This window comes from Malaclemys terrapin, chromosome 9, assembly GCF_027887155.1.
Source record: "Malaclemys terrapin pileata isolate rMalTer1 chromosome 9, rMalTer1.hap1, whole genome shotgun sequence".
Classification (NCBI taxonomy): Eukaryota; Metazoa; Chordata; order Testudines; family Emydidae; genus Malaclemys; species Malaclemys terrapin.
In genome coordinates, this window is record NC_071513.1 from 94,024,476 (window position 1) to 94,048,370 (window position 23,895).

General features: G+C 37.7%; 1 protein-coding gene across 7 annotated transcripts in view; it reads right to left on the minus strand.

The window, feature by feature from the left end:
• Window positions 1–369: 369 nt before the first annotated feature.
• Window positions 370–23,895, minus strand: part of TBL1XR1 (TBL1X/Y related 1) — a 172,433-nt gene continuing 148,907 nt past the window's right edge. For 6 of the 7 annotated variants that reach the window (XM_054039322.1, XM_054039321.1, XM_054039323.1 and 3 more), the window contains 13 exons: window positions 23,654–23,799; window positions 21,592–21,811; window positions 19,218–19,350; window positions 17,449–17,590; window positions 16,578–16,641; window positions 16,378–16,475; window positions 14,861–14,921; window positions 13,711–13,832; window positions 13,051–13,125; window positions 9,731–9,858; window positions 9,360–9,525; window positions 8,574–8,675; window positions 370–5,667 (listed from right to left, as the gene is read on the minus strand). In XM_054039322.1, coding sequence (XP_053895297.1) covers window positions 5,641–5,667; window positions 8,574–8,675; window positions 9,360–9,525; window positions 9,731–9,858; window positions 13,051–13,125; window positions 13,711–13,832; window positions 14,861–14,921; window positions 16,378–16,475; window positions 16,578–16,641; window positions 17,449–17,590; window positions 19,218–19,350; window positions 21,592–21,811; window positions 23,654–23,799 — 1,484 coding nt within the window. In that variant the 3' untranslated portion in view covers window positions 370–5,640. Of the gene's footprint in view, window positions 5,668–8,573; window positions 8,676–9,359; window positions 9,526–9,730; window positions 9,859–13,050; window positions 13,126–13,710; window positions 13,833–14,860; window positions 14,922–16,377; window positions 16,476–16,577; window positions 16,642–17,448; window positions 17,591–19,217; window positions 19,351–21,591; window positions 21,812–23,411; window positions 23,540–23,653; window positions 23,800–23,895 lie in introns of those variants that run through there. The other variant, XM_054039328.1, reaches the window with a different exon arrangement.

Sequence of the window (23,895 nt, forward strand, 5' to 3'; positions counted from 1 at the left end):
GCCTGATGGGAAGAATAAGCACCTATTATTGCACATTTTTTCAAACAGGCAAATGTGTAATTCTACATATAGGTTGCAATTCAGCCAGGTAGTTAAACATGCATGTAACGTTTAACTCAGGAGAGGCAGGCAGCGGTCCCATATGGTCGTAAAGCCCTTCTGCTGCTATGGATCTGTTAAGAGTACTACCCCTATAACATTACACAAAGTGTTACTTTACATTATTTTAAATATAAAGAACAATGAACATGTGCTAACATAGATGTAAACCTATTGTAACATTCCTCTTCTTTTTACCAAGCCAACTATTTGCAACTATCCTGTACCAAATACATTATATTAAATGTTTTACAGAACATCCAGCCAACATAATATCAAAATATATTTTATTCTGGACCTCTTTCAGATCTGATTCAAATTACAGTTGTCAGAGCAATACAATGCAAAGGGAAACTGCAACAGAAAATGTGCCTAGAAGGGATATGGGTTTTGGGGACAAATCATTGTGATGTAGAACCAAAATAACATCATAGTGTAATTAACATGGTCCAGGACAGTATAGAACATCTATATCAGTCTTCTTTAGACAATAATCATGAAAACTGAACAATAAAAGTCCTTTAAACAAGTACAAAAAACTGTCATGGGCTGGTTTACACTTTTACAACAATTGTAGTTTAACTGGATAACTGAAGAAATGATGCAGACATTTTAATCCAGTGCTATAGGAAGGCTCACAGAATTAGACCCAAAGGATTTGTAACTTCAAAATGAAACCATTACAACTACAATGTGAATGTCAGGAGAGAGAGAAAAAATGATGTCTGTATTCTAGGATTACTGATCTGCACACTGCAGTCTGTTGTGAAACAAGATTGCAAAGTACACTGGACTAGCAACAACATGCAGACTGTTTTTCTGAATTTACTCTCTAATGGCAGGAAACCATTCTGAAGTAAAAATGCTTGTTACTTAAAAGAAAAAAGTAATTAATGTCCTAAGTTATCATCAGGCCTCAACCCTGGAAACTTAAAGGAAGAAGAGGAGAATTTTGTAGCTCTTCAAAAACTACGGAGCTGAAGCACTATTAACACAAAATCTGCAATTTTAAAAAAGAAACTGTGCACTTTTCTGTTGTTTTGTCTGCCTTCAATCATATTAATGTTGAAAAAGTCACTATTGAACGTGATATTTCAGAGTTTGCACTAGAGGAAGGAGTGAAAACTGGATCACACCTTCCTCTTCACCAGGGAAAATGCCAGGCCTCTTCATGGAGATTTACTGCCATCTCCTAAACCAGTACTTTCTTCCAACATGCCACAATATTGCTCCTGCTTTGTGCAGACTACTGGAGATCCCTCTTCATACAAGTTCTACAGGCATTTTCGGTAGGAAGAAGAAGTCTGTAGGAGAGTACTGCTTGCCAAGCAAATGGAATACTGAGCTAAATCCTGCAGCGTTTGCTCAAGCAAAATTCTCACTAAGTTTTTCCTGGCCCATTATACTTAAGTGTCACATTGTCCAATACTTAGAAGGACCCAATCCTCCAATGGTTACTTAGGCAAAAGCTTCCCCCTGAAGTGAAAAAGTCAATGGGATTTTAGACTGAGTAAGGACTGGAAAATTGGCCCCTATGTCTTTTCTTTAGTAAACAGAGGAAACATACAACCTTTAATTTACAAGCTGAAAAGCCACTTTTGCAATTCTAATGAAGTTCCTTTATATGACAGAATTAAATTCATTAGTTGTTAGATTGCTCTATAGCCAAGGCAAACTGGTACAACAGTCCTATTGTACCTACTACACTTCCTAAAGATAGAGAACGCTTTAAAATCAGCAATGTCTCCTTAAATACCCTAACATGAGGTAAGCAGTGTAAGGAAAAAGGAATGCATTTAAAAACATAAAAATTAAAGTTGGTACAAATCTTTGGCCTTTCTCTTAAGATTCACTAAAGTGTCCTAAAATCCAGGAACATGTTTTCAACTGTCATGTCATTCAAACTCTGGTAATTATTACTTCCTTCCCCCAACCCAGAAAGAGAGGCACTTTTCGTATTTCATACAAGAGTTCCAGTCCTCTGTCAGACACACCATTTAACCCCGTAAAGAAGTATTCCCCAAATAGAATTATCAAGACCACAAAGAATTTAAAAAAAAAAAAAAAGTTTTCATGAGGACTTAAATACTCTGTAAACAATACTAGAAAGTCAAAGGGTTGGGACTTTTTACATCAATTTTAAATCACAGGAGCCAAAGTAAAAATAGAAAATGATATCTCCAGGAAGACCTGGAACTCCTTATACAGAAATGGGAAACAAGAAATTGCTAAGTTGATGATAAAAAAAAAAGATTGCAAACATGACAGCAACCCGTGCCTCAACCCATCAATAAACTTGACCCCAATTTTCCCTAACTAAAGTTCCTTCCCAAGAATTCACTCTGCTGGAAAAAATGTTGACTTACAAACATATGCAAAGATTTATACACATTTAACTTCACATGCTGGGAGCAGCCCCATTGACTTCAGTGGGACATTTAGCATGTAAAGTTAAACGTGCTTAAGTCTTCACAGAATTGGGGCCTTAATAATATTAGGCATGTACCCCTTAAAGGGAGGAGTGTGGAAAATCTACTTGGTTCTACTATATACGAGTCTCAGCACTAGAAAAGAATCTAATGACCATGGTACGCCTTCTTGCCTCGCATAAAACATGGAAATAAGCATTATGCATGCACATGGCTAACACTGTATAATACACGAGACAAGAGGAAGTTTGTGCAGAACAGGAGCAGCACTGTGGCATGTTGATAAAGAACAGCAGCAAAAAATATACTGGCCAGATTCTCATAGCTCCACTGCAGCAGAGCATCGCTGATTCACACCAGCTTAATGTCTGGCTCATGTATCCAGAGATACCCAGGCCTATGAAACTGATATTCCTGCAGTGTGTACAAACATCTGAAAATCCACAGTCCTGTGGTAACGAAGCTCTGTATTTTCTAATTATGGATACTTGACATTATGCTTAAGCAACTAGAATTACTCAAAACTAAAACAGCTGAAGATTGAGAAAAAGAAAAGTGGCAATACCATCAAACATGGCTGTGGTTTTGCAGTTATGTCACAGAATTCCACAACATTTTTTTTTTAATTTGCTGAAACAACCATCCAATAACTTGTATGAAAATGAATAAACTGTCCATATTAAAACACAAAAGTACTATCAAGAATCACCTCTGACTTTCAATTTAAATTCAGTGCAATCGACAAATGCATTGCTAAAGGAAAAATGCAGCTTAAATATACTCAAAACATTTGTGTCTATTCCTGGGAGCACAGTTTAAAATTATTGCACAGATTTTTTTTTTATTTTTTCTTAATAATGACAGAGGTCAGCCACAATCATGGACCTCCAGCAATAAAAGCAATATTTCAAGTGCCAGACACTCAACATATTAGGTTTCCTACATATTGTAGCTCACAGGGTAGTTGTTCTAAACAGTAATATGTTCCAAAACCCTAAAAATAGCTGGCACAGAACCATCATGGATGACTGCCTTTATGGATATGAATGTTTGGTTGTTTTTAAATTCAGTGTATTATAGTATTATCAGCCCCACTGATAATAACTGGGGTACATATTATGAATGTATGTATTCTCTTTACCACCGGCAAACTGCCACCCTACCTTAGCCAAACTCAGACTTGCTTCAAGTCATGTTAGTCTGTGGCAATAGCAGAAATCAATGCCTAAAGAACAATTCTGTTAAAATGTAAAAGCTGCATTATTTGGGTTAAATCAATTTATACTTAACTACAGAAAGTTAAAGTTAAGCGATCGTAAGCCACAAAATTAATTTGTGATTGAAATAGTGTTATAAAACTGATAACTTTGCAAAGCTTTATAATATAAACCATTTCTTAAGTAAAATGTTTGTGACATAGATTTGACAACCTCTTTTTATAGAGATTTATATGCCTGGAATCTTATGCGAGACAAAACCCTTTCAACTCCATATAGGCATAAACACGACCCTCATGCTATAATTTACAAATAAAATCACTATCAATATACTTTTAATCACATGAGCAGAAAAAGGTTTGCCGCTTATATATGTCGCTGTAAGAAAAATATTTGATATTGTAAACAGAGTAAAAGACACAATATAGTAGTGATTATTAAAAAAATAGCAGCTTACATCTACCTTATATTTGGAAAAAAATGTAGTCACAAGATACAACAAACTGCAGGACTGGAGCAGCAGGGGAATTAGTGCAAGTATTCATCTTTTAAATAAGCTGAATCACTGCTATTAAAATAAACTTGAAGCAAGTCCTCTGTTTTTAAGGTTTTTTTAAATCTAAGGTAGTAAACATTTTGCCTGATAACGGCAGTGTTATCAAATATATGCCAAAGATTTTTTTTGTATAAAGAAAAATTACATTAGATACTTTTAATACTGGAATTTGGTTACATTAGATATCTGAGCTCCTACGAACAATGATGGGCAACTCTTGTAGAAGCTGTGGCATGAACCCTCGTCCAAAAAGATTTTAATCTTTTAAAAAACAAACAAACAAACAAAAAAAACAATCAACCAACTCCCCCCTCCCCCCAAAAAACCACATTTTGCTCCTTTTCACAATAGTGCACAATTTAACCATAATTTAGCTATGGTCTCAAAGCAACAGAAGATGCATATTTTTATTTATTTATTTGCATCCCTGTATTTTTGTGTGTGTGTGCGTGCGCCCTTCTATTCTTAAGTTTGGCAGAATTATGTCCCAAATAAGAAACTACTGCATTTCAGCCATGTCATTAGAAAAAATCCACAACATTATACCCATTGCTGACGTACTTTATAGATTAACAGGACATGAAACGTCATGTCTCAGAGGTGAGTTTCTTTTTTCTCTCCCCCAGTCACCCATCTTCCACCCTCCCACCCCCCTCAAAATTGTGCTCTCGGAGCCACAGAATGTACCAAATATCAAGTTCACTCTACCTCTTGAAATAATGCATTAAAATATATATATTTTTAAAAGAAACTCTGTTTAAAGGTGAAAAAATATAAACAAGGAACCGATTCACTCCCTTACTTCATGCATCCGTAAACTTAACCAAAATGAAACAAAAAAAACAATGTTTAAAAGCAAAGAACAAAATACCGCTGCAGGTTTATGCAAGTCCGTTTTCTCTGTACACGCAAACTGCTCAACTACTGAGAAGGGGGAGGGGAAACAAAACCACAAACCATCGTGACTCTGGATTAAAAAGGGAGAAATAAAGGCTGTCATTAGTATCTTCCAAATTTGGTACATGTATGGTCTGCTCTTGTATGGTATATTTCTCTCTCTTCTGTTTTTCATACGCAAAACTTCTAAATGTTATTTTGGGGCACAGCAGATTCCAGCACTTGGTGAACAGGATTCACAAGCTGTGACAAAACTCTGTCATCCTCTTCTGGGTGTAATCTTTATTTTATTTTATATACAGTATATGTATATATTTCTTTTAGGTTTGGCTGTACTGGACTGGCCATGGTTCAATTGGGACTATAGCAGTACATGGGTTAGGGACAGTCATTTTGGCTATGTACACATTCATAGTCGGTCCATGGCTTCCAACTAGTAGCGCTATTTCCGTAGGTCTAATACACAAACCTGTAAGAAAAAAGAAATACATATACAGAAATGCACACTGCACAGCATTTTTACAGCTATACAATTCTATATATAATATAAGGTCATAACAACAACAACAACAACAACAACACAGGTTATGCAAATTAACCACAAATCTATTATTGGCAGGAAAAACAAACCCATGAACAACATTGTGCATCATCTGTAAACTATGAATACAATAGACAAAACCAAATGATTCTGGGGAAAATTTTCAAAAGCACCTAAGTGATTTAGCAGCCAAAGTCCCATTGACTTTTATGGACACTGAGGCTTCTAAGTACCTAAGTAATTTTTTTAAATGTGATTTAGGTGTTATTGAAAAGTTACCCTTTACGTTGTTATTCCCTGAGTATTTCTCCTGGTGCCCATTTGGTTAAAAAGTGGCAAATTTTTTTGCCGTGTGCTGTGCTAATAACGTGTAACCAGGTGCTCCTAGTACTGCCATCCTTGTCTTCTGTTCCACAATCCCCAACCCCTGTGGTGTTCTACACCCCACTGTTGCATCTTGTCCTTCTTTAAATTGCAAGCTCTTTGTAGCAAGGTCGATCTTTTTTCTTTTATGTTTGTACAATTCCCAGCACACTAAGGCCATATTAAGGGTCTCTGAATGCTTTGCTAATACATATAATAATCACCGCCATGGGATTCACCAGAATATTGTGACAAAAATAGCTAGTCTCAGGTCATTCCTATGCAAAAGCAAAAGTTGCTCATAAATGACAATGATATTGAACTACTGCATTTTTTGCACATGGAGAATTCATTAGCATGTAAAGACACACAATGGTTAAATGAGGGGTTTTATATGGATTTTGCTTCTCCAGATTAAAAAAACCCCAAGGGATTAACATGGTTATATCCCAGTCATTCAAAACAAGACCTAATTGGAACTTCAACGGTTTCTTTTTTGTTATGGGAAACCAACAACAAAAAAAGGATACTGTGAATTGTTTTGCCTAATATGTGGTAGTTAAAAGCCAAGGAATCTATCTGGAGCCAATTTGTGAAATACTGTAAGATCTCATTAAATCTGCATTGTGGGAGGGTGAAAATATTAGAACAGATTGGACCAGTCAAGAAAAGAACATCTAATAGTACACAGTTTCCTATTATAATCTAATCAGAAGATGGATCAATTGCTAGAGCCTGGAGTTCTTTCATGTCTACAAATTGAAGCTACCCTACCAGAAAAAGAAAACAACATGTAAATTACATTTGCGTTCTTCATTTGTTTCATTATCACCCAGTTTATGGTATAACTAGCTCCGGATTAGCGGGGAAGCTGTGGGTGGGTTTAAAGATATCATTTTACTAACAAACCTCACCAGAGACAGTAGAAATAATAGTTTTTTAAATGTTCAATTAAAACTAGCGTCACAGGACACATGAACTTAATGGGGAGATATCTGTAAATTTTGACTGAATATATTCAAATTATCTCCCCTTTACGATAAGTAGAGGATAAATCCCTACACGTTCCCAGTAGATAATTTAGGGCTTCCGACACTTTCCTAGAGATACCAAAATGCCGGCTACCCATTTTTACATGATGCAGACCGTATGAAAACTTTCTTTCACTGAGATGAAGCCTCTGCAATGCGGTTTCATTTCTTTTTGTACTCAAGAGAGCTGCCCACTTTCTGTTCAAAATAAATTGGTTTGTCGTGGTTCAGGCCTTCCCAAAAGTTGTCCTCAGTTTATTTACTTTATCAAATGTCCCCTTAAAGGGTCTGAAAGGATCATTTTCTATCATCCAGAAAGATTTAACTGGAAGGCACTTGACTTCATTGCTTGAAGGAATACTTCCTGGTATCAGAGAGAGAATCCTGCCTTTCCTCAACTGTGCTCTTTCTTTCTATATCTATATGTATGTGTCAGAAGCTAGGGGGAGGGAACATGCAGACTCTTTGGAATGTGGGCTATCAGATCATTTGAGTCTCTGGACTGTGAAGGTACCAGGTTAGCTTTTCTCACTTACTGACTGACTTATGGCACTCCTTCAAGCTACCAACTCCCAGAGTACATGCCCAGAATAGCTCTTACCCAACATTCTTATTTCTGATTTGTGTTGGGCTTGATCCCTGTCTCTCTCCTTTCTTATTAACCCATGACATTAAGAAGTCATGGTTTGCCTGGCTGCTGTGCAGAGTCACACATGAATATTTTTAATGCAGTGTTGTTGCAGGTTGACATCAAAAGAACTGGAAGGCTACACTTTGTCACACTGCTACAGGGAAGAAAGGGCAGATTCATGCTTCATTAGAATTTCGGAGCTCATCTCCTGGGCACTCCAAACAATGTAAGCAAAATGTTACTTGTATAAAGGGACTTGTAACCAATGAGTGCTCAGAAATTAGTTTAATTTGTCTTTGTTTAATTCTCAATAGCAACTCAAATGATACTTCATTCATATCAGATATAAAAAAATGCCCCCCTACACTGATCAGTTCTCTTGAAATGAAACAGGTTGCAAGCAACTAGTTTCCACACTGAAATGAACAGACCAGTTATTATGTACATATTTCTATAGCACATGTTGTTTTATAGCCTCTCCTGGCTCAAAATCGTAATATTTCACACTTGCATCTGACAATTTTAAAGGACTTGACAAATCGAAATGGATTACACTTCACAAAACCCCTGTGACCAAGAGAGACAACTTCCAACCTTGCCTTAATTTCGGATGTTCATTTGAGTGGAAAACAAGTGCAGCTTTATGCCACATTTTATAGGTAAAATTATAGATAATTGGCTATTTGTACTCATTCTTCCTCAGAATAAGCACAATTTCTCTCCATTTAGTCAACAGTCCTCCAGCCTATCCGACTGTCTAAAAAATATACATGTGTAAGAAATGTTGGCGATTGTTCTACTATACTTACTGAACCATCTGAAGCACTTGCTCCAACTTTGTCTCCTGCTGCATTCCAGCAAACCTCAAAAATCCCTCCTGTTCCCCGATAACTGTGAACTAAAGCACCTGTCTACACGGGGGGGAAAAATATGCAATTAGAATAATAAAATGCACACGAGTAAGTAGAGTTTGTATAGTATGTAGAACTTCCCGGTTACTTTTAAAGGGTGAAATTCTCCCCGGGGAAATGATCCATTTAAGATCTCACGTGCAACTTAAGCATCATGTTAAAGCATTTACCAAACTGTTATCCTGTATACCAGGATATTCTGGTACAGAGGTCTCCTTGCAAAACAGCAATTACAGTTCAGAATTTCTGGATATACAGTTATTCTTTTCTGGAACTGGATCCAAAACATGCAACAACATCATATATCACTGACTGTAGCTGCTTTGGAGAATAGCTATAACTATGTATGAACAAGTCAGCTATTTATACTTTTCAGAACCCAGCGTATGCGTGTGTGTTGAATCCTTATGCTGAAGTTGTGACACTGAATAAACACGTCTGTGAGAATTAGTTTGTGGTTTACACAGAGAAGTCATATTTTAAGTTCTAAGTTTTACCTTGTCAAAAATTTGCAGAGACACCCATTTGAACTGAAGAAAGCTAAATATTAAATATAGTATGTGAAAGTATATTGAATATACAAAGCTACAGCAGCTGAAACAGCTTTAGAACAATATATGATTCACTGAATAAGTCTGAAACACACCAATCAAACAAACTGGCTCATATAAAAACAGCATGTACCTGTGTATTCCAGATGTGAACACATTTGTCAAAAGAGCCACTGGCCAGGTACCTGCCATCAGGGCTGAAAGCTACACTGTACACAGGTTCTTGATGTTTCGTTAAAGTGTGGATGCAAATTCCTCTGTCTACATCCCATAACCTAACAGTAGAATCAAAGGATGCACTGCCAAAGGAAAAACAGATGGATTACATTTCAATTTTATTCATTTTTTCCCCTTTGATGGGAAAATCTCTTCTTTAATGCCAGAGTATCTCCTAAAGTAGAGGTCCAGTTAGTGCTAACATACATTTACAGAAGGCGAAAAAGGAGGGGGGGCAGAGGGAATTGTCAACTTCTTGACTGGTATGATAAAAGGATTAAATATTACCTTGCTAACATAAGATTGGCATTTGGATTGTTTGTTCCTGGTCCTGTAGGACTCCATTTGATAGTATAAATTTCTTTGTTGTGTGCTTGTAAATCATGGACACAACTATCTTGTTTCATACTCCAGATCTAGGGTAAAAATGGAAGGAAAAAACAGATTATGTTTAGGGTATTAAACTCTACACTAGAACATACGGATTCTCCCACCCTCGTCCTTGCTCACAGCTAACAAGGCCCAATTGACAGCTTTTTAGGCCTCCCAAATCATACACCATCGCTGGTTGCTTTACAGTGGAGACAGGTGTATGTTTTCTTTAAGTTATCAGTACAGCATGGGGTTAAAAAATAAACAAAGGAATGACATGCAATATTTCCTATCTCAACAAATGCATGCATGCTCATTGCGAGGCCAATCCAAAGACCACTGAAGTCAATGGACATGTGCTAAGATACAGCGAGCATATTGTGGTGTTTGTGTCAAAGTTGTATGAACTGATTATCACGGTTATCACTTGTTTTTAAAAAGACTTTGTGCTACTATGGTAGGGTGCAGAAAAGGATATTGGGGAAATATACTTCTTCAAACAGAATAATATATGCATAATGGAAAACCGTTAAGGTGTTTGACTTGGTGGGGTAATAAGACTTTACAGGGATCACCTTTTTGTTCTGGGTTTGTACAACACAATAGGATCCCAATCCATGAGTAGGGCTCCTACATGCGATCATAATACAAATAATAAAACAAAAACAAACGAACAAAGTATTCCTTTAAGGGTTTGTGTTTTCATTACAAAAACGGGTTTGGGAGCATTCATAAAGCTTTGCATACATTTGAAACCTGATATTCATTCAAATTATTTGTACAAGTGCAATTTTTTTCCTTTAATGATATCTAATTTGGTATCATTTTAGCTCGCCTCACTTTAGCCGTGACTCAGGAAAGCATTTAAACAGACTCCTAAGTCCATCTCTGTTTTGGCCAGCACTTAAACATGTGTTTAGAGTTAAGATGCTTTCCTGAATCAGAATCCCTTTAAAGACAGCGGGCACCGGGAGGGTAGAGAGGAAAGATATTGTATTTCTGCTTTAAAACGGCTGGATCAAAAAATAAAATCTAGTTTATTTTCCCTCATTGTGAAGAACGTTCAGCACCAGTAAAAGTTTCTGTATGAAAAACCTTAGAGACTAAAGTCTTCATTTTATCCACCGGTTTGAAAACACATTGGCATCATCAGTCCAAAGCTCCCCTTACCGCCATATCCAGGTGGCTCAAGCATAACCTGGAAACACCACCTCTAAACATGAGTAGTTCAGTCTTCTTCCTGGTTTACTCCTTGGGAAAGGCCAATAAGTGTGCTAACTGCAATGGGGGGGGGGGGGATAATGATGGGGATATCTATCCAATAATCCAATAGCAAATACAGTGGAAGACCACGAGACCATCAAACAGCTTGTGAAATGAAGAGATTGCTGTCAATTTGGTTTAGATGTGAAGCAGCAACCTGGACGTGAAAGGCTCTACATCGAGAATGAGCTACAGAGTACACTAGGCCCTTCTAATAAAAAAATAAAATATAAACAACAGAGTTTTCCTGGTTTGAAACATTTGCAGTATCTATTTGCGTATTTCTGTTATATAAAGTCTTAGTAAAAGAAAAAGCATTGATGTGTTGTAAGAGTACATCCAAAATCCCAGTTACATCACAATTAGAGCCATAATGATCAAAGTGTATTTAGAGAGAATCTGAAGGGACTGTGACCTCTGTATTAACAAATATAAAACAACATTAAAGGCCAGGTTCTCATACTCTGACTCTGGTTTAGCTACATCTTAACTCCATAAATAGTTCTACTAACTTCAGGGGGATTCCTTGTAAAGTAAGATATTATTCAATGTAAGGAAGGGTATCTTAACCTATCCTTCATGGAGACTGAAGAATGGTGGTGCCCACTCTCATATACCTTGCAACATCAGGTCTTTTGTGCCTAAGTGTATGGAATGTAATAGCAGACGGGTTCCTAAAACACCTGTCATTAGCTTAACATAATGAGGTGAGTAAATGAAAGGATACTGGAAAGCATCAACTCTAAAATGAGAATGGTCGGGGCATTCAAGTCCATCTTCAGTTTTTCTATGGTACCTACCACCGTGGTATCTAAGCTTGGACTCCTAATGCAATGGCAGACCCTTCATACTAATCTATTTAGTTCCATAATTTCCCCCAGTTAAACAAGCTGTATTGTAAGGCGTCATGCAGCTGTGAATTATTCATGTGCATAACAAGGAGTCCTGTTGAGTCAGCAAGGCCAGAGGACTGCAGACAATCTTTCAGGGAAACTGGGTAGCAAGCAATATGGTAAACGTGGCCATGTTGAGAATGTCTTTTTAGACCCATTTACTGGTATTTGCTTGGGAGAAAGACCGTGGAATAGACAGGTTGCATGACGAAAGACGCTACTGCTCACTTGTTAAATTCTCAATCAAGCACCTTTATGGTTTTTCTCACACTGCCCCATGTGCATGGGAGAAGGTCTCCGTAAACATCCGCAAAACTAACTCGTTATCATCCTTCAAATGCCTCCTTAAAACTCTCCTCTGCCATGGTGCCTACAGAAAAACCTAATAAAGGATAGGCTGAAACCACTGCCTGTCATGATGATCAATACTGCCTCCTTGTTTCCTTGTACTTCCCCATCACTCTGTCTGTTTCCATCTATCTCTTGCCTAATACTTAAATGGTAAAGCTCTTTGGATAGGGGCTGCCTTTCTGTTCTGTATTTGAGCAGCACCTCGCACAATGAGGGCCTGGTCCATACCCGGAGCTCTAGGTGCTATGATAGTACTACTACTAATATTAAGACAGCTATGAAGAAAGCCAGCACAGGAGCTAGCTGCAGCCTGGTCCTACATAAACCGTACACTACATTGATTGTAACATTTCTCTTTGAGCAAGACTGAGCAATGTCTCTATAACCACAAGTGTAAGTGATAGCACAATTATTAATGGGCCTGATCCTGTAAACCGCTACATGTGTATAGTAAATTATACTCAAATTCCCGTGAAGTCAATGCATAAGTTCACAGGGCCGGGCCCTTTGGATGAAAGACTGTCTTTAACGAATAGAGATATTTTAGGAAAGTCTGAGTCAGGTTTTTAAAAAAGGACAAATGTTAAAGAATAAAATAATGACGTTAAAATTACTGAATTACGAAAACAACAAGGCTAGTAGTGCAAATGGTAGATCTCCACAAACACACACAGAGGTTGCAGTGTACAATAACTATAAAAATGTACTATTGCCCAAAACTGCAGTTACCTTTAAAGTCATGTCATCAGAACAGGATGCCAGAAGATTACCAGTCGGATCCCATTTGATTGCATTTACTTCATTCTAAAATTGAAGAAAGAAAATAAAGTGGAAGTCTTTGTTTCCATTATAAACGACAGCTTACAAAAATAAAGTTAGACAGTAAATAGGAGTACTTGTACAGTTACATTTCAAAATACTATCAACTCCCGTTTCCACTCCACCAGTAATACCAACCCTTATCGCCCAATAGTCAAATTTTCCCAAAGCACCTTTGTGCCTTCTTCTGCACGGGTGCATCTCAAAGCCATCACATTACTCTCCTTCAAATCTCTCTTTGAAGTTCACCTATGTCGTGGTGCTTAACAATCACTTGACAATGGTAAGGCAGCTGGTGTGCTGTGACTGCTGATTACTCTAATCAAAAATGTTTCACTGTTACCTTGTACATCCTACCCCGTTTGCAGTATCCACCTATTGTCTCTTGCCAAGGACTGGTTGGATGTTATATACCATACAGTGCATAGCACAATACAGTCCCCATCTTGGATTAATACTACTAATAATATACTGATACTATCAAATAGCAAACACACATTTTCCAACAAATTAAGTAATAAGGAGATTTTAAAACTTCATTCAGTATATAGAAACCAAGTCACTACTTACTGTGTGACCCTGGAAGGTTTTGATGGGTCTATCTTGTCCTAATTTACAGACATGAATACACATATCTGTGCTGCAAGAAGCAAATGTGTTGTTACTCTGCCAGTCAACATCTAATGCTGGTGCTAGAAAAACAAGGAGAGATATTTAAGTTAAGATATATACTTTGGAAAGGTTTGATTTGTGAATCTTCAGCGCAGCCGCTTTGTAACTTGGAACAAATGCCAACAGGGAGTGACTAAATCAAGTTAAAAGAATTAACAAAGGGTTTTAAACATGTTAGAGCAGTGGGAAATGTAACCAGCAAATGCAGTTTAATGTAGACACATGAAATTAAGTTTAATAGGAAAGAATCAAAACAGGGAACACATCTGAAATGAAACAATTCTACAGAAGGCAAGACAGACATTGATGTCTAATAGCACAATAAGCCACTATGAATCGATCCAAATTTGAGACATAATCATGGTCCTTGCACCCCAGCTGGCAGGAGCTGGAAGCTCATTGCAAATACCACTCCCAGCTCCTCCCAAGTAGCCGTGAATGCTTTACATTATTGTGCTTTACAGTAGTGACCCCTCCTGTTGTTGCCATGCCATTAAGTCCATGAAGTTAGGGGACTCAAAAAAGGTAGGAATATGAGGGAGTTCAGAACAGATACCAAATGACATATTCTTTGCTTCCTCTGCTCCATCTCCCAAGCCACCAGGGGTAAAAGAAATAATGAAATGGACTTGTCTGTTTTGATTTTTAAATAAATCTATTTTAAATTCTGGATCATAAATAAAGATATAAAACACAAACAGATCTTAATTTTGGGTAAGTTCTTAAATAAACCCACACAGATGATATGAAAGTTAGTTTTCATTAACGTTTCATTTAGCAAGAGGGACATGCCAGTTTACAATAATACATCTCTATTATAGTTTTTCCCCACATACAACATAATACAGGTTATCAATGATGGTAGCAGACACACACAAAATTTGTTTTTCAAAGATATATTACTCAGACAGTTTGTGTGTTGTCAGATCCAAATTAAAAAGCTATAAATAGGTATATTAGATTTGAAAAAGCCCATCACGTTAATGTTTTAAAACTTTTTGTTCTGTTTTTGACCATTCTGAGCTGTCACCTGCAGAGAAGTACTTACCAGAATGAAAGGGAAACTGCTGCTTGGCTTCTCCGGTATGGGCATCCCAAATAATTGTGGTCTGAGTTAAAAAATAAACAAACTTGTAAAACTGCTACAAATCATAGGTCTTTTCCATCATTAACGTCTATTAGGTCCTCTACTCTCATCTTCCTGCTGGCCAGGATTGGTCACTATTATACATTTTCTAGTGTTTTATCAAGTCTAGTTTCACACATCCCAAACAATGGGTCTTCTACCACTTCCTTTCAAAGACTACCCTAATATATTTTAATTACCAGGAAGCAAGCACTTCCTCACTGCATCTTAATTTTTCCCCCTTTTAACTTAATCACATTACTCATAATTATACCTTTTTGTCTTATTGTAAATAATTCCTTTAACTTCAAATATTTGTAGGCCATTATGTGCTCTCTGTTACTAACACTTAGAAGAGCTATATATATTTATAGCTTTTAAATCTATTCTCATAAATCAAACTCTTCAGCTACTAAATTATTTCTGTTACCTTCTTCTAAACTCTTGTTTAAGCAGTTTGCCAATACTCTGGCATCTTTCTGCTATACAAATATTTCAAATGAGTAAGTCAACTATCATGGCAAAATAAACATATTTTAAAAATAATTATATTATATCCTATGGGCCTGATTCTACTGTGACAGAAGTTAGTGAGGATTTTGTCACTGCATTCAATAGAAGCATGAACAGGCCTGATATTTTCTTACAGAAGTTAGTTCACTGAATACATGACGCTTTCCATCTCCCAGACAATGCAGAATATTTTCTTACACTATATTCTCAATTGCATTCTCCAGTTGAGTTTTAAATGATTGAAGCATTGAGGCTTCTACCTCCTCTTTTGGGAGATCATTCACAATCCAAACGGATCTAATCAAATTTTTCCTGATAGCAAAGCCTGCATTTACCTTTGCACAATTTTGTACCCCCACTCTGAGTTATAAGCCCAGAAAATCCTAAACAATCCCTCTCAGTCCTTTATGTTTTTACTCTTCAATACCTCCCTGTTCTAACTATTATCTGAAAAACCTCTCAATTCAGAAACAGCTTTTACCTCTTCCTTTATTTTTCTTAAAGATGTGGTCTAAAACCTGATTCAGCAACGATTGCTGCTGCACTGCACTGGCCACTTCCCCACATTTAGATACATTGCCATTTTTCATTCTTCCGTTTTTCGAGATACTGTACCTCAGAAAATAAATCCTAGATACATTGGTTTTACACTGGTATAATGCCACTGACTTCAGGGGAGTTACTTTCGACTTACATTGTTATAACAAAGAGAACCAGGCCCATTTTATCCACTGCATTCAAATCATCAACTAATTTTCCAACTCTACATCACATAATCAAGTTTATCTAGCACAATTGGTTCTTTATAAATCCATACTTTCTATGACTTTATTATCTTCTAACTGCTTACCAAATTCTTATTTAGTGTTTGTCACGCATAATTTAATCATGAAATAAATAATTTATTTAGCCAATAATTATCTCACCTTGTCCACTCCGGCACTTAAAATGAAGTTTCCTTTCTTGTTCCATTTTAATGCAAATATAGGTCCTTTATGTTGCCCTAAGGTGCTGGCAAGATTACCTGAAAATTTACATTGAAATTATTACATTCAAGAAATGAGAGAAAAATGTAGTGAGGCACTACGCAGAAAAATATAATGGAAATGTAAAGCATTTCAATTACCGTCTTTAGTCCATATCCTTGCAAATCCATCATACGACCCGGTTGCTAGAAGTGTACCTTCACTCTGTCAGCAAAAAAGTTATTACATTTATTATACAATTCAAAACTAAGGGGCACAGAGCAAACTTCCAATAGAAAATGTTTTGCATAAGGGTCATGCTATTTAGTCCAGAACCTGCAGTATATTAAAGAGAGATGCATACAATAAAACGAAAATATAATTCCGATGTGACTCTAAAATAGAAGCACTTAACAGCAATAACAGAAGATGCAAAGCCCTTGTCATTTAGGGTATGTCCATACTGCAACCAGAGGTGTAATTTCCAGCTTGGATAGATGATCAAGCTAATGAGCTAACAGTAGCAGTGTAGCTGTTGTGGCCTGGGTGAGCTAGCTGCCAATGCTAACTAAGGCTTGGTCTACATTGCAGGCTTACATCAGTATATCTATGTCTCTCAGGGGTGCAGAAAATCCACATCCCTAAGTCACACAGTTATACCAACTGAACTCCTGGTGTAGACAGCGCTGTGTCGATGGCATTTTCCTGTTGCTATTGCCTCTCGGGGAGGTGGAGTATCTCTGTTGGCAGGAGAAGCTCTTCCGTTGGCGTAGACAGCGTCTTCACTAACCACTGCCGTTGTGCCCACGTGCTGTACGTACCTCAGACTCTAGGTACGGGTGGTTAGTTTGTCCCACTGCGGCTGCGCTGCCATTTTTAGCAGCATGTTAGCTTGAGCAAACCTAGCATGCATTCATCTATCCAAATGGGAAATGACACGTCAGCCCCAGTCCAGATGTACCCTTAGCATTTGACTGTGCAAAATTGCATTTTTTTCTAAGGTTATTTCGAGCATTTGTAATTTCCACTTACATTCCAATCCAGGGATGTCACATCTTTGTTGCTTGGTACATCTTGCCCACCTTCTCGTATACAGTGTCGGAGTACCAGCTGCGTGGAGCCACTGGTGCTGTTTTCACTGAGGTTCCATATCCGTGCTGTTGAATCTCCAGATCTAAGCAATCAAAATAACATCAAATTAATTCATAACAGAAAAGACAGTGTCCTCTTCAAGAAGCACGGACATATAGTGTGGTATCCTCTTTAGAAACTTGATTTTAAAAATGTTATATGTTAATATATTTTCCATAAAATATTCAAAAACACATCAGTGAAAAAAAAGTCAGTAGATCTGAGAGCAGGTCCCAATTACAGTCATTCCAGGGTCAGTTAGAATAGTCTGGTGTGATCAGATGCATAGGAGCAGTCTCACTTCTCATACACATTTGGTTTCCAGTCAGAATTTTATTCTGCAGGCTTTCCCTTCTCTGACAGAGCAGATCTGTAAGATTTGTCAATTTATCCCAAACAAATCTTAACACTGTTATCTTCCCAACTAAACTAGCATCAGAATATCTAGATTATTACAAGTATCAGAGGGGTAGCCGTGTTAGTCTGAATCTGTAAAAAGCAACAGAGGGTCCTGTGGCACCTTTAAAGACTAACAGAAGTATTGGTAGCATAAGCTTTCGTGAGTAAGAACCTCACTTCTTGTGACTTGCATCTGAAGAAGTGAGGTTCTTACCCACGAAAGCTTATGCTCCCAATACTTCTGTTAGTCTTAAAGGTGCCACAGGACCCTCTGTAGATTATTACACACACCTCAAGTACTGGAAACTATAATAACTGAGTTTCTAAGGGAGATAATGATTAGGTAAATTGGTTGTTTAAGATTATTAGAAAAAAAATCCAACCACTACTGGTCTTTAGTACAAAGTAATAGATTTACATGTACTATATAGAGCGTTCTGAACATTAAATGATTTAATTTTCACAACATTCATGTGAAGTGGGAAAAGTATTACTATTCCATCTTACAGATGAGACACAGCAAGAGTCAGTGCCTTCTTCAAGGTCTCATAGTGCGTTGGCATACTTGCAACAGTCCTGATCTCGGCTGGAGAGTCTCCAGCTTTTATCCTCCTTCTCAGGTGTCTTATATTTGTCCTGAGTGTCCTTGCTGTATTTTTCACCCTTGCAATGCAAGGCCATTGTTTTCACTGCTGATGGAAAACCAACTCTGCTTCTTCTGCCACAAGCAGGGAGGCAGCCGTTGGAAGCTGCCATTCAGCTCCCCTCAGGAGGCAAAAGAAGAGGCCGAGGGTAGGAACTATGAAGGGGGGGAACTGAAAGAATGCAAAGGGGTGAATACCACACTGGTACTAGAATAGGGAGAATCTGATTGGCTTCCTTTCCCCCCTCTCCAGCCATATTAGGGAAGGACAGTTAGTCAGAGATGCATAGTTGATGGACAGCATCCCCCAGTATTTGGAGCAAGCACTCAACTCTCTTGATAGTTAGATATATTTAGATATCTAACTATCAAGAGAGTTATATATATCCCCTAACATTTAAAGTTCACCAGAGTGCACTGAAAATCTTCTGGCAGCTGGATGCTGCCAAGCACTCATACCTTGTAGGGAAAATTGTTCCTAGGAGTAAAAAAGTTCTAATGTCAGGAACTTCAAGACAGTGGCAGAAGAGGTACTGTCTATGGGGCATAGAGTACTGTGTTTGCAAAGTATATGAATACCCAGTTGCAATGAGAACTGCCATTTTTGCTTCCTTTTGTGAAAACATACCCTGAGGCCAGAAGGTCGCTAACGGGGTTCCAGGCGCAGATGAATACTTCAGATTCATGACCACGCAGCACCACTGCTTTGTTAGGAGGGATTTCAACATCTCCATCCACTTCCATCATATCCGTATGATTATCTGAATTATGGAAAACAACAGAAGAGAGTTTGGATTTTTACAGCTTGGGGTAATGTATTTCATCTGCTGAATATTAACTGGTAGGTTTATTTTGGAAGGGTAAATTCACAGAACCTATAGGCTAAGATTTTTGAATGTAACAGTGATTTCAGATTCAGATATCCAGTTTGAGAAACCTTAAAGGGACCATGAATTACAAAAAGCACCAAAAGCCCTCCCTGAAGCCTCTTTAAGGTGTCTCACACTGGGCACCAAAAACTGACACCAAAGTTAATAGTCACTTGTGAAAAATCACTGTAAAAACTGTATTTAAAAAAGCAACTCTCATTATTTGCCAGGGCTTGTACTAAATGGATGAATAAAAGAGAGAATCTGATTCCTATCTTATGAATGTGAAATCAATTGCCTTTACTGTACATGAAATATCAAACTTCTGCATTTTAAACTTTAAATTAATGGCTATAAATGAATGTGAAATCAACATTTCAGCCCCTTCACTTCTAAAAATTATTTTAATTAACAGGCAGACATTTGGTTTTCTTGATACATGGTACACTGATAACTGAGATTTTTATCTTATATTGACAACTAGTGTCAAATTATGATTACATGTTGCTTTTCCATGTGGAAGATATACTGAATCCTCATTATTCTGTAAAATATACTCTGGGTAATTCATCATTAAAAAACAGTTTTATTGCCAGCTACCACCAATACTTCTCTATTTTAAAAAATATTATTTCACATCAAGAGAGTTTTCTTGGAGAAAACCAAGATGAATATGAAGAGTGGTAAACATTAAACTGCTCCACATTTATCCATGGCAGTCACTGTATAAACAAAACCACTGTACATACATTGCTTAAATTTAATAGTAAAGGTGTTTTAGCGGCGTGTGTGTCAGTGCTTGTGTGAGAGAGAAGAGAAGAAGCTATTAGAGCACCATATAAAAAACTGCATTGACTGAAGAGAATCAATATCAATATGATTTGGTGTTCCAGCCAGTAGGGGTTGCTGGTATATCATATTTTTACACTAGCTTAGTAGAATAGTTCTAAAGCTTGAGGTTACAACTCACAGTTAACAAGGAAATATTACTATGGAGTTTTGAAATTTCTAAAATTTATGGAGGCAGTTTGTTTTTTCAGATTCATTTATTATAGATAAATAAATGAAAAACTAAAATAAAAAATAAAATGCAACTGTAAAGCTGGGCAAATAATGCACAAGCTTTAAGCGAATATTCAGTCAAAATTTCCTTTGGCTGCTCTTCTGCCCTATTGCATTCTTTTTGTAAAACGTTCAAGTAATCGGGCCTTTCCATTAATGCTTGCAGAAAGCTACATTTCTTTTCTGTAAGCTTTCACACTATGAATCTGATTATAAGAGTAAACTTATCCAAACCTATGATTTATGTGACCAATCACAATAAACAGCACAGCTCCAACACTAAACCACTGAGTAAACAAAATTTGCAAGAATTCGCATCAAATAATTTTGAATAATGAATCAAGAAAACTGATCTGTACTGTTGCAAGAAGGTAGACACATCTTTTGGTATCAAAGTGATTTATATTAAATTTCCATGCAAGGCTGGATTCTTCTCCTTTGCAGTTGTGATCTTCGTGGTGTGGCCACCAGGAAACTGGTTATAGGTGCCTGATTGAATAGGCCAGTCTGACCCTGTGCTGGCACTGGTATGAGTCAGAGTAACCTAGGCACTGCTCTAACTTAAACTAATTGAGGATTGGTGAGTGGAGTTATGCCCTCTCTGCTTCCTATCCTCCATACTGGGGTGAGGGTGGGGAGAAGCAGTTCTCAGAGGAGTCATCTCTGATGGCTTTATTCCAGCTGAGAGCTCCCCTATCCTGGGGGGAATTCTCAGATGGCAAGTTACAGCAATAATCCCCAGTGGCACGAAGGAGCCAGGTTGGAAATGAGAATCTGGCCTACAGTACTGATGGTCCAGGGAGTTTAGAAGTCTCTATTCCGACACACTGTAGAGAAACTGACTATTAAAATATCACATATAAACTTCTCCACAAGTCATGAGGTTACAGATCCAAGCCCCTTTATCTGAAGGATGCATTTACTATCTGAGGGGTACACTACAGATACAATAAGAGGCTGCATCTACTGATGAAAAGTATTATCTAAGAACTAGGTATTATTATTATTATAACAAGGATATAGCCACACAATTGTGTACATAGATGGAGATCTTTTTCTGCCACAACCTACTTGCTATAGTGTGTGCTCCATTCTCCTCGCCATTTGCAGTATTTTCTCCATTTTTCGCAGATCCCTGTTGATTAGTTGCAGCTGCAGCAGCGGCAGCTGCTGCCTGTTGTTGTGCAAGTTTATCTCTGTAGGCCTGTTGTCTTGTTTGTACCACATCAGGCATTACTGCATCTATCAGTGAGAGAGACTCTATTGGCCTACCGTCAAACAAGGTACCATCCTAATTTGGGGAGAGAAAAAACACAGAAAAAATAACACCAAATGTTAGCTGTCATTAACAACAAAAATTCCAGGAAAAACTGTGCATTCCAAAAATTGTAGTTTAGTATAATAAAAAGGCAACCAGTCACAAATGCAGAGAGAAATACTATATAGAATATGTCATTTAATTTCTCTGCAGTTAAGCCTGGAATTTTACTCAAAAGTTGGAGCGATCATCATATTATAGTGACTAAACAAGCCATGGTAGACCTCTAGCAGAGGCTCTGGGACCAAAAGTTATATGCCTTTCATTTGAAATAACCTTTTGTAAGCTACTTATGAATATGATTTCAAACATGAGTGATTGCAGCAAAAAAATCCAACTGCATACAATGCAAGTTTAGACTACCGCTTATGAAGTCCTATGAAATTTTCCACAAACACAATGTCTGGAGCTTTGAGTAGTTTTTGTTTCTTTTTAAACAGTGTTAGCATAATTTCAAAACAAAGAATTGTATCATAAAACGGGCAAGACCCCGTCAAAAATAGTCTCTCATACGTTAGCTAAGGCCTTAGAAGAGCCTATTTTTAGAACCTAGAGGGATTCCTAGTGATAAATAGAGGTTCTCCTTCTCCTGTTCTGAGCACTTGCTTTGTTTTTATGACCCTTCCTGAGGAAATGGATTTTTTTCACTCAAGCTGCGGAAGCTGCAGCTAAACCACCTCAAAGACCCGAGAGAGATTGTGAAGACACCAGAATTGATGCAAAATCTGTTTGTCTGACATAGCTTAATTGACAAATATAAAAGGCCTCTATTGCAAGAAGCTGATACCTTACAGGATCAACCTTTTAGATATGTATCTTTCTCCATTGCTGGAAACACGTTCATGGAATAATCATGGAAGCATCGTGTATAATAGATCCGACTAGAGATCAATAAGCCAGTTCAGGCAAAATTCAAGTCTCCCGGGCACGTTCATCATTCCTGTCCTAACCAAATTCAAATGTTTTCCCCATTTAGTGAGCCCTTCCTTTCTCTCCATGAGCCCTCCCCAATGGTAGGCCCCTGACAGAGTTCTACGGGTCTTCTCCTCTCCCTCCTCACCCCCCCACCCCAACCCACCTTAACAGGGGCTCTAGCTACAAGAGTTGGTGGAACCCTCTGGCCTCTCCTTTCTTGAGCCTCTCTACTGAAACTGGGGCTTCCCCAGTACTTTCATTCAGGACACACCATATACTTTGGAAATCCCAACAAACAAGGCATTTATTGAAAATCCTGATGCCACTGTTTGAGAAGGGAGCAATAATTCAAAAATAAGGAAGTTTCCGGGCCTGTTGGTAGGTAGGTGATGGTGAGAGGGAGACTGCCCCTGAGTTGAAAGGGGAGGTAGTAAATCTTAAAGAATTTGAATGAGTCCCCAAGCTTTTGGGCTATTCTCTAAACTGAACCCAGATGTTTAAATGTTTGCCTATCATTAATCTCAGTTCACCATGGAACGAAAACCTTCAAACAGAAGTTAAGAATTCTTGTTCTTTTGTACTATTATTTTATAGTGTGCGTATTTTCTGGATTAACTACAACATTATATTAGGGAAAAAAACTCTACAGATAACGGACCTTTAAGCAATGAGCCAGCACACCATGCCTGGTGTTGTGTGGCTGCACTGGGCAGAACCCCTACACAGTTATGTCACTCCATTCTGGTTCCACCAGTGGAGTCATGGTGAACACCAGCAGTAAGGAATCTGAAGTAAAAGTAAATAAATAGGACACAAGAGAGTTAAGAAAAAAATACCAGTATTCAAATGTAATGTAAGCAAGCACATAATGCTTTTGTAGGCATCAAGAAACCTCCTTACCTCATTAATACTGACTTCAGCCTCTACATACTGCAGACCTTTCTGGATGATGGAAATCAAAGCAGCTGGTGGCACCAGAGCACCATTTATATTAGACTGGCTGATATGGCTCTCTATACCAAATGTAAATGCTGAATGAGAAAACCCTAAAGACAAGGGGGAAACTATCAGAATTGTTTCACTCATATACTGATAACTCTTTCGCAAAAATTGCAAGATCTTCTGGTTACAGGGACAAACAA